Source organism: Formica exsecta, unplaced genomic scaffold (assembly GCF_003651465.1).
Source record: "Formica exsecta isolate Colony F162 unplaced genomic scaffold, ASM365146v1 scaffold196, whole genome shotgun sequence".
Classification (NCBI taxonomy): Eukaryota; Metazoa; Arthropoda; class Insecta; order Hymenoptera; family Formicidae; genus Formica; species Formica exsecta.
Window position 1 is genome coordinate 339830 of NW_021849259.1, and position 12613 is coordinate 352442.

A 12613-nucleotide genomic window follows, 5' to 3' on the forward strand; every position below is an offset into this window, starting at 1 on the left:
CTTTCCCTATCACAACTAAATTTATTTTTATCAAATTTTGAAAGTCTCACGTGCAGATTGATGTCACACCCGGTGCAATTAATTTAAAGCTGATCATTTTCCCTATATGCGACACGTAAACGAAGGCGCGTTGTAATTTATGACTCATCTTATAAAGAAAGAGAGAGAAAGAGAGGGATATATATATCGAATAATTCCGGTTTAATTAAATTTCTCAACGATAATCGTGACAGTTACGAAGAGCGTGTATCTTTTGCATGCCATCAAAATGCCAGTTACGTAAATCGAATCGCTCTTTTCCCGCCAGCAATGTAGCCTCTGCTGTCGCCGATCGACGGCCAATCGCTTACAACATCGGCGTATTTGTGACATTTTATTTGTGTGACATTTTTGTTGTTCGCTCGTGGCTATCGAGACATCTCGCCATCTTTTCCCTTTGTTAGTTCGCCACGAAATTCCCAGCGATTCCACGACATTTTATATACTTTGATCACGCTTTTATGCGCCCCGTAAAACTTGCTCGACCTCTGCCTCGTAATCCTCGTTGTCTAAAGGTTGACTCCAAGTTAAAAGGCTGAAATGTCGAGAGTATACCCGTCAAATTCTATTGTATCTATCTCGATCTATCCGCCTATTTTTCTGCCCACGCGATATTTAGCATTAAAAAAAAAGAGATGTAATTTTAAGATTACTATTAGATTCTAGAGTAACCGATCTATTTTGTAATTTGCGATATTACAATCTTCGTAGTAACAATATATCGAGCTTACTTTAACTTGAGAATCAATACCTTTTTGAGAAACTGGGGAATAGATAAATAATAACAGCAATAGGCTCAGAGTATAAACAAAAGTACATTAAAAATGTACATTTCGGATTCTTTTTTGGTTCATTCTCATTTAAATTTAAATTTAAATTTAAAAATTTGGATTGAATTTAAAAATTAATTAGTCTTGTCCCATTTGCCTTTTCCTACCATTTATGGTTTTATGACTTGTTTTTGTAATTTGTATTTCTAAATGGAGAACTTGTCAAAAATTCAAAAAAATTGATTGATTGAGAAACTTAAATTTGAATTTGATTTCAAAGTTTAAATTGTATTTAAAAATCAACTAAACTTATCGCATAATTACATTTTGTTTCTCTGTCTTAAATTAATTTTTAAAATTAATTAAGAAAAATTCTTCTTAAGTTCTTAAATTAATTTAGAAAAGATGAAGCATATTCCTGCGAGAATCGCGCGGAAAATTCCTCTTCGTTCGATGGAAGAAAAGAATACCGAATGAATCTGTTCATTTACGTATTTCTTCCGTGAAAGATGAACGATGGACACGCGATCTTCGCGATAATGAGTGATAAAAATGATTAATTAGTAAAAAATGATAAACCAAAATAAAGATTATTTTTATTTGATTAAATGTATTAAAAAATAAAAGAAAATTTTTTTAGATTAACAAATTATAATAGTTTATTTTTTAATAGTATATATTTTATACTAATCGAAAAGAGATTTTTTCATTAGAAAAAATTAGATCATAATGTCATTTAAAATTAGTTGAATGCAAGATTTAAATAAAATCAAACGTGAAATATTATATTTTATATTCTGTTCGAAAAAAAAGAATTACTGGTCCTGAAATAATCGGTGCGATAAATTGACGAGATGCATCTAGGAAAATTCGAAATTTATCTATTAGACGGGCATTCCGCTGTCCTATTAATGTATATTTATCCTCGGCGGACACACGAGAAGCCGCGCCAATCCGACAAGGTTAATGAGCCGCCGCGCCGCCAATCTTTATTCATGTTACAGATAAAAACGCGCGCGTACTAGTATTTCCTAGCTTTCTCTCGCCCGAATCACGCAACGCAATGATGCACTTTGAGCGACTTGTTGCATAAAATGCGACAAGATGTATCGATGCCTGAGAAACTCGCACGCAAGCCACACCTGTTTATATCCGCGCGTCTTTCAACCAGCTATACATTTTCCTCGTCAATCAATAGGTTTCGTTTTATATATCGGGACGAAAAATTATGTTCCGCCGTACGCGCAAGAAATTATAAATTCCTTTATAAATACCGTTCACATCTTTCATTTTATCACCGATTATAAGACTATTTCGATAAATTATATAAAATTGATAGAGATCAATATAATTCCTTTATAACTTTCTCCCTTATAAATTTTACATTAGACAATGTATACATTTGAAAATACTTAAATTTCCATATATTTGAATTAACTTATTTATGTTAACTTATTTTTTAATTCAACATCTTGCGAAATTTACATAAGTCCAAGAAACACGATATAAAATCGAGAGGAAGCTTACATAACAACTTGATATACTCGCGTCCTCTTTATTCTCTTTAATCGGCAAACGTCTATTAGTATGTGTGATACCCATTTATCTATCTACATATTTATATGTCAAACCGCCGGATTCTCGACGCCGACATGTGAAACACGACACGTGACACCAGATCGCGGACCGCAGATGCCACTGATTCGATACACACCCGGTAGTGGTCGAGTCGTTCGACGTTCATCTAGAAAACCGTTCGCGCGATATTTCGCCTCGCCAGATCTGTTTACCTGTCCAAGTCGCCTGACCGACTTGGATGAGTCGCTCGCCGAAGTTGACGTACCAGTCGGCCGATTAACTTACTCCGTCATCCAACGTTCGGTTCATTGAACCTCGTTTTTGCGAAAACAAGTGCCGCGCTAACAAAAAACTTGCACGCGTCGCAAAAAAGGCCGATCTCGAACAATAGAACGGGGGTTAAAAAAATTCCGAAGTGACCAAAGTTGTCCGAAGTTCTCCCCGGACAAGTTTCGATAGTATCAGCAATTCGCAGAGATATAAAAAAAAAAAAGAAAAAAAATATACGAGAAAAAGATGCAATGAATAATATCAGATCGCGCGATAGCTTATAAAAAATCGAAATATTCAGATTCCTCTCTCTGATTGCACAGAGGAGGGGCAACAAAACTGCTAACCTAATAAAGTGTCCGTCTGGAAAAATGTGAATCGCGTGGTGCACGCGAAATCTCGCCTCGTCTAGGAAACGAACGAACGCTGGCGAAGATCCTGTTACTCGCAGATGGAAAGTGAACTGCGAGGATTAATAGGCCGGACACACACATATAAGCGCGAATGTGGAAAAAAAAAAAACCGGAACGAGCGAATAATCGATGATCCGCCGAGGGCGATACACGAAGTCGGCGATCGGAGATCGCGCGACGCAAAATGATATTGTAATTCTTGCGCCATTTAAGCGGCCCTCATACGATCCGTATCGGGACATCGAACGTGCTCCGCGGTAAGATAATCTCTATTTCGAGAATAAAATTCGGCACCGTATTTATCACGCATAATTAAATAAAGTTTTGGGAAATAGAAAATTTTTACTCTTATGATAGATTTCTAGAAAATCAATATTTTTTATACTAGTTTCTAATATTCGATATTTCTTTTCATTAAGTTCGATATTAAAATTGCGGAAATTATATTATACATGACTCTCTTAATGCATTGAATTTAAGAAGAAAAATTATCGTTAATCGATAGGATATTTTAGATATTGATAAAATCGTCGTGTGAAGACCCCTTAAGACGCCAATCGGCCAAGTGTGCCAGACTTGCGAGGCCGCGGGTAAAAATGGGCCACGTATAAGCACGACATTACTTACGAATAAAAGCCTCCTCTTTATCTCTTTTTAATTTTATTGCCACGGAAAATTTATTCGGTAATATTCATCGTGTCATGTAATCTATTATTCAACAACAGAGATATTAAAATATATTTACAATATAATTGAATTTTATACATTCTATTTACTTCTATCAAAAAATTAGAAACTACATAAGAAGTGATTAATTAATTGCAATACAATAAAAATAATCATCACAGCTGTGATAAACGAGGTGCAAGAGAAAATTTAAAAAAAAAAAAAATTTTCGCGCTGATGAAGTGATGAAGAATTACTGCTGCATTGATTTATCAATAATTATCGTCTTTCATGCCCGGAGTGAACATATGATGCGCAGTTTATTTGCTCGTATATCAGGTACCGAAGATCATCATCGGACGTTATACGTAAGGTACACGCCCCCTCTTACGAAACCGTTAATCATATTTGTAACAATGTGATTTATGCTCACCGAGCATGGTCCAGATCTCTCTTGTTGCCGAGGAGGAGGGCAGTGAAGTAGGATGGCAGGCGTAGATCCGCGAGTTGCTTGAGGAGTCCGCGAGCTTCCTGAAAGCTGCGTTTACATGTCACGCTGTAGACAACAACGAAGGCCTCGCCCCATCGTATGTGCGAGTACAAACAGCCGTTCTCCTGAAACAATCGATGGAACACGACGACCGATTACTATGACAGTCAAGAATCGAGAATCGGATTTAATTTGACATATCTCCATTCGAATCTGTAGATATCTTAGCACGTTTACATGCAAGACATTCTATCCTCCTATATAGATGGTATCAGTAAATAGAAATCGATCTTAGATTCGAAATCCTTTCGCGCTCTAAAGTAAGATCGAAAGTTTGTAAGATTTATAGAAGATATATCATTAAAGATCTTAAAAATTTAATAAATTCGTAGAACTTTATCTGTTTAAAACTTTTGCATCTCAAAATATCGTATTTTTAGCTCTCGAAAAGAAAGAGAGAGAAAGAGTCAAAGAGTAGCATTTATTTCAAGCTACATTTATTTACGTACGCGAATAAAACTGTTTTTAATGACTATGAAAAAAAAATGTGTCGGAGACGAGCAGGCTGAAAATTCGCAGCGCGTTGATTCCTCAACTTGCGCCCGTAAATCTCAGCCGTCACTTAAACTGCCGCACATCCGGCGAGAGAGACTGAATTTTATAGACCGAGATAAACATATACCTCGAGGGGGGTAAGGGATTCGCGTGTTTACGGGCGTTATTTACGGTTAAATCTGTCGAATTAACATTGCGTGTAACGTGCTCGTAAATAAACGCCACAGGAATTCCGACAACGGCCAATACGCACCTTGCAACGCAATGTTGTAACGTCTTAAGAATTGTTGAATATCCCGCCGTAAAAAGGGGGCATCAAAGTTGATTGCATCGTATCAAAAATTACGCGATTATCCGTATAAAAATTCTGTTGATATTTAATGAGCGTGAATCATGATTCATGTAGCCTGAAATTTATGAATCTCATTTGAGTATTAAAATTACGCAACCTTTTAAGTTTTGCTACATGATATATTATATACAGTGTTCAAAAAAACCATTCAATATTTATATGTATACTGAAAAAAAAATTGTTAACTTGACTAAATCCGTTCAACTAATTACCATTTTTTTTAAATATTTAAATATTTAAGTATTTAAGTCAAATATACGTCATGTTAAATTTAATATGTCGTTTGTCTTAAATATATAAATATCTCAATTTAAAAAATGGTAATTAGTTGAACGGATTTAATCAAGTTAATAATTTTTTTTTTCAGTGTAGATAGGATACACCATATTGAGTACAAAAACCTTAGTAAACATAGGTCGAAAGCTCAACCGTTTTTGAGATATAAATTGAGATATAATTTTTGTATATTAGCATCATGATTGACTTACTGGCTTCTACGTGTTGCATGCGACGTGAGAAGAAGATAATCTATCTAAATCTTTATCTCGGTATTTACAGAAGGTGTTTCACATGTCCTCCTTCCATTTTCATACACGCTTGGCATTTTATTCTTACAGAATCGCAAACTTTCTCAAAAATTCCACGTCTCTGTCGAATTATTTGACAAGCACGCTGGATTCGGTCACGTAATTCTTCTGTCATTTATCGAACAATATATTATGCTTTTCAAATATCCCCAGAATAAAAAGTATAATCACTGTGTAATCACCAAATCGCAAAGATCCGCAATCGCCGGTTGATGACAACTGACTGATCGCCGGTGAAATCTTCTGTTATGAAATACGTATGGGAATTGAATGAGGCCATTCAAAACGCGGTTTATAAACACTGAGGTAAACATCGCATGCGAACATAGAAGCCAGTAAGTCAATCATGATGCTAACATAAAAAGATGTTTATATCTCAGAAATGGTTAAGCTTTCGACCTATGTTTATTAAGGTTTTTTTTTTTTACTCAATATGGTGTGTTCTATCTACCATATAAATATTGCATGGTCTTTTTTTGAACATTCTTTATATAATTATTTACATTTTTAAGATAAGAAAATTATATTTGTATATTTATCATATTTTATAAAAATTTATCTACCAAATCTTTTTATTTTTCGGAAAATGAGTATAATTCTTTTAATAAATATTTGTTTAAAAAATAATTAGAACATTTCAGTACGCGCAATAATTATTATTCGAAATCTTAATTATCATGTATACTCTCTGTGCTTTCCATTTGAATATACTTGCATATTATAAATTACGTGTTGTACATTATAACTCCGCTGTTGCACGACAGTGTGAGTCGTTAAATGAATTTTCATATAAATACTACGATAAGTGTACTCTAAGTACTTCATAACACGAACGTCTGCGTGAAACGGCTCGTGTCTGCTTTGATATTATTACTTAGACTTTTCTATGCGCGCAAAATTGAAATTTATCCCATATATCTTTTTAAGATCTGTCTTATCTGAGAATATTAAACGAGTACCAAATCTGTCGCGTAACCTCGATCGGGTAGACGTCATCGACGTAAAACATCGGCAGGCGTGCGTCTGTCGCGTCGTGTGAGACATGGCTCGAACCTCGCTCATAAATATTTATTAACCGATTGTATTCGAAGCAATCGAACGCGATGCCGGAATTGCGTTCACACATGTCACATGAGTGCATCAGCGGCGGGTTGCACAACGCCGACATGATCCGCCGACATGATCCGTCCAGTTATGAAATAATGCAGAACGTCTCTTGATTAAATAACGCTTTAATACACTTTGCGTCGTGAAAATACGTCGCAATTATTCATTAACATCATGCTGTCGCGGTTAAATATGATAAATAAGCAAGCTCATATATGTAACAATCCAATTTACATTTAATTTCGCTTATAAATAGACTTTCGTATTCAATTTATAATTTTAATTGATAATTTAAAATATCTCTTATAAATAAAATTAGAGTAAATGTATATATGTGTGTGATAAACTTCAATATATTATATAAATTGGATTAAAGACACACAAGAATTTTCTTATCTTAATTTATATAAATAACACAAATTGCAATAAAATTTATTAAAATATTTAAGTAAATTATATCAAGTCTACCATTTATAAACATCTCTTTCTAAGCTTTAGAAGATAAAAAATATGCAAAATTCAATATTAATTAAATTAACTCGATAATAAAATCGAAATTAAAACTTCATATTTTGTAAAACATTTTGTAAAAATGTTGAGAGTTATTAAGGCAAATAGATAGATAAAAATACATACAGTCATAGACTGTATATTTCGACCGGCGGTTTCTTTTAAACGACGCGACAGTTAACAGGACACCCGATAGGAACGATCGTCCTGTCCATTCGGAATCGATTCAAGTGGGCGAGAACCGCGCGCTTTAACACCTACGCGATCCCGCCGGATAAGCAACGATCGCTCCGTCGACGAAGTTATGTTCCTTCGTGTTCGTGGCGCAGATAACGATCCCAAAGGCTATTCGCCCTACGAATAGCGCCAATATTATCGGCTAATAATGCTCCCCGATTAGAAGACCGCATATTCTGCATAAACGGCATTCCGAGATCAGTGGATGCCCAGGTATCGGAAACCTTGAATTCCAGCATAATGATTCACGCTTATGGTTCGTGGAAAAAATATCTGCCAAGAATATCCTGCGCCTCATTTAACATTTAATTGTGCAATACGCTATCAAATTTTTATATAAATATAAGAATGAAGAAAATATGTAAAATAAAGACATGATATAATTTGACTAATTATAATGTAGGGATATTCAATGATTTAAGCTCAAGTTAAGAGAATAAATGTATTAGAAAAAATTCATTATAAAATTTAGTTTATTGGATAAAAAATAAATGAATTAAATTTAATATTGATTAAGGGTATAAAATATAAAATAATAATTGATGATAATAGTGCAATTAAAGTAATATTCTAGAATTTTATTATCATCTAAATAAAAAACTTTGCTTGATATAAAAGAATTAATTATATTGAGAGGGAAAAGACTGGATTCAATTATCTTACTTGTAATATTTTTGTAAAGAAAACTGCATTGTGATCTTGGAATTCGGTTTCATGTAGAATAATTTCAAATTATTAACGCAATTCTGATAACATTAAATTTCGATTTTTGTTTAATTATATTTTTATCTCAACGTGTTATCCACATATTTTTTTAAAAGATTCTCGCATATATTTCCGAGTAATTTCTCCGCTTTTCTTACAGCACGTAACCGTTCCAGAAGGGTATGAATCGAGGTAGAACTATGAACGTGTCTCGAGGTGTAGGATCTTTTCTTCGCGCGACAATGCATGTTTCCACGAAAGCGACACCAACTAATCCGACGCCGCGGGATGTCGCGTTATTGCCTGGCCATTGACAATGAGTTACAGTGTTATTACTTGTAGTTTTACAACGATAGAGTTCCTACCGGGTTCGCCCCTTGGCAAAGATAGAGGTAGAAGGAGAGAGAGCTAGCAGTAATTTATGGACGATGAAACGAGCGACGACCACCCCGAGTTGAGAAGAGTGAAAAGTAACGATATTGTAATAAACTAAATTATTGCTCTAACATTTTGAAATTGCGCACTATGATCGGGGATGTATGTGGGAAAGATTATGTGTGGACAAGTTGAAAGCAAGTATTTAATTATGGTATTTAGTTGTATTTTTCTTACAGGTGCGAATAATCATTAATTCTGTTGTTTAAATCAACTTTTATTCGTCTGATAAACGTTTCGCGCATAAATACTACTACTTTAAGTATTGCGCACCTCATCTCTCCTTTTGTTTTCCGATACGATAACTGTTATTCTCTCGAAGAAACAAGGAAAGCTATACACGTATATATAGCCATGGTAGTCACTTCGAAAGATACTCGGGATACATATGTATTGACGTTTACGCGGTTCTTGTTTGCACACATGTGTACCATGGAGGAATTAAGATAAGCCGACAATGGAATTTCAATGTCGATCCGAAACTTCGTCATCGAGCTCGAAACCGAGTATCGTTTGTTGGCATACCGCGGGTGTAACGGCTCGTAGAATCATTTTTAGAAATTTCTGACAATCATAAAAATGACGCAAATTAATTGAAGTAAAGAGAGATAAAAATTATTAAATTAAGACGTGTATACACATTCCAAAGAAGAGAATTCGATATTCTTAATTCGTTTCAATTAAGTTTGATATTTTTAAAATCAACGATATTAATTTCAATTAAAGATCAAATTTGGCCGAATTAAATAAAAACATTTCACATACAATTTAAAAAAATAATCTTCTCTTGGTATTAATTTTCCAAAAAAATATCACCGAAATAGATAAGAAATAAATTAAGACATATATACATATTCTAGAAAAGACAATTTAATTAGGACAATTTCAATTAAACATCAAATTTGGCTGAATTAAATAAAAACATTTTACACACAATTTTGGAAAATGATCTTCTCTTCGTATTAATTTTCCAAAAAAATATCACCGAAATAGATAAAATATATTAAGTTAAGACGTGTATTTACATTCCAGAAAAGAGAATTCGATATTTTTAATTCGCTTTAATTAAGCTTGATATTTTTGAAATCAACGATATTAATTTCAATTAAAGATCAAATTTGGCAGAATTAAATAAAAACATTTTACATACAATTTTGGAAAATAATCTTCTCTTCGTATTAATTTTCCAAAAAAATATCACCAAAATAGATAAAAAAATATTAAATTAAGACGTGTATACACATTCCAGAGAAGAGAATTCGATATTTTTAATGCGCTTTAATTAAGTTTGATACTTTTGAAATCAAAGATATTAATTTTAATTAAAGATCAAATTTAGCTAAATTAAATAAAAACATTTTACACACAATTTTGAAAAATAATCTTTTCTTTATATTAATTTTCTAAAAAAAAAATATTCTAAAAAAAATGTTCTAAAAAGAATATCACCGAAATCAAGATTGGAATTACTCGATATTGACGAAATATATACGATTATTCGCATCTAAAGTTCGATTCGATTTTCATAAAAATTAAAATAAAATAGAGATAAGGGAGATTGAAAGTGTGGCACTTGCGGATATTAAGACAAGAATGCCGATCAAACGTTGCCGACCAACATCCGGTCCCAAACAGCGTTGTTACATTCGCGATCTCTTCGATCCTCCTCCTCCTCCTCCTCCTCCTAACCCCATGCTTCATTCCCGGGGGCAAAGAGGGCACGCGCTTAATTATCAATTATCTACCGGCCCTCCCACGAAAAGCAATCGCAATTACGAGCCGGTCACGAGGCCAGAGGGACCAGCCAGCCAGCGGATTCGCCCTCTTTCTTCCTTCCTCCCTCCCTCCGCTCCCACCCTCTCTCACTCGGAGATTTATTTCGTACGTGCACGCGGATGAAGAACAATGCGAGAATTGGGGAAGTGTGTCACCAGGCTGCTGGCACTCTTCATATTCGCGAGACGGAACACACCTGGGCACCACGCGGCGTTCAGCATCCCGGAGCGGAGCGGATTGGTCACTTTGAGAGACGAGGCGGTATGATTGATACTTTATTGCGGTTCCGCGCAACATCGAACCGTAAAACCATATGTAGATTGTAAGAAATGAGACACGCGAAAATGACAATAAAACAAAACGAGATAAGCGAGTGAGACAGAAGGTGAGAGAGAGAGAGAGAAAGAAAGAGAGAGGGAGGGTGGAAGGAAGGAGAAAAAAATTAATCTACCAAAAGTGGAACGTCCGCGCCGATCGGTACGAGATGAAGTACGATTGATACTTTATTGCGGCCCGAGACATTGACCCATATATCGAAATTATAGACTGAATAATCGTATGTAGATTATAAAAATGCGATGTACGACCGGTTGCAATGACTAACGTCAGTTGGCGGGCACGGTCGTGGTTAATCAACTTTCCCTTCTCTATCGAGAGATCGAAATGGAATTAATTGATCGGGTGGAAAAGAATACAAGGAGGAAAATATAAAATACACATAGGTATTTTGAATCTTTTCTCTTATCACAAAATGTTACGAAAACAGTATCTGCGTAAAGCTGTTCTTTATTTATTTATTTCTTGTGAACGAAATATCATTTCGTATATATAATAAAAAATTAATTTCCTCGATAGCGATATCATTGATAACATAATTGTCAATTTTAATTGTTTCAAAAGTTTATATATTTAATTATTTATTTAAAAGCAAATAATTGTTCACAATCAATTATCATGCAATATAATATTTTAAATTTTAATAACTGAAGAGATACAACTACAATTATTCCATCTCGATCGCTAGCTTAGGCATTATGGGAAGACGGCTTACGAGACAAGGAAATAGTAAGACGATCAGCTGACGCGAGAATATTTGCGGAGCCGCGCGCTTTAGTAATGATATAAATCGATCTTATAAATGGTTTCCGTGGAGCCTTATCTCGCCGGCCAAAGATTTACGTGACGAGGAACAATGCACGATGGAAGTATTAATCGTGGCGGTCGACGAGGTCGAAAGCCAACCGAGTTGAGAGCCAGTCAGCAGCCACCTACCCATTTGTTGCTCGACTTCCTACCTACGTGGCCGATTCCGCTGGAGAGCGCCTACCTGAACTCCCGTGCCCTTGTTAAGCCGGGTTATTATTATACCCGCGTGGAGAGAGAGAACACCTACCGCGATTCTCGTGATCGATATTGCAACTCCAAGAGAGTCTCTCTCGGAAGCCAAGCGGAAATTCTATGAAACCCGACTCGGGCCGAGAGCGATCAGCTCGGCATGCCGGTTATGCAGAAAAGTGCGATTATTATTGCAACTCTGAAGTTTGATATCAAAGAACCTACAATACGTCTGACAGTCTTCAAACCTTAGAACGTTCACGATTAGGAGAGAAACTCGAATAACTTTAAATTGTTATCTCTGAATTTTTAGAATTTAATGGATAAAATATTTTCACTGTTAAAGATTTTTAAAGTTCCCGATTGTTGAGAGATGATTGAAATATTTTTTGAGACCTTGAGGGTTATCAATGCGTGCTACACGAATTAGGATCGAAATTTAATCTCGCGGATTAAAATTGAAATAAATCATCTCATCATGTGTCACGTATCGTCCTTCTCGGATGTAAATACGACTTAAGAGTGCATTCACGCCACTTATCTTGGCGGCCGTGTCAGTGGAGGCCTACCAGATACCATAGAAGGCAACTAGAAGCTAGTAAATAAAATTATCGTCTGCCTAACGGAGACACGCCGAAATGCGTGTACAGTTACGTGAAATCGATAGCAATTAAAAAAACGATCGATATTAGCCTGTCTTAAAAATAAATCGCGAGATATCTCATCATGTTTCTCGATGGAATATATTTTAATATAATTAATAAAAAATAAATTATATATATATATAT

At 35.0% G+C, this 12613-nt stretch overlaps 1 protein-coding gene across 3 annotated transcripts in view; it reads right to left on the reverse strand.

Annotated features, from left to right (window-relative positions):
- LOC115234183 (ras-related and estrogen-regulated growth inhibitor-like) overlaps positions 1-12613 on the reverse strand; it is a 39918-nt gene that overhangs the window by 4072 nt on the left and 23233 nt on the right. For all 3 annotated transcript variants that reach the window (XM_029804987.1, XM_029804986.1, XM_029804985.1), the window contains exon 5: positions 4170-4351. In XM_029804987.1, coding sequence (XP_029660847.1) covers positions 4170-4351 — 182 coding nt within the window. The remainder of the gene's footprint in view (positions 1-4169; positions 4352-12613) is intronic.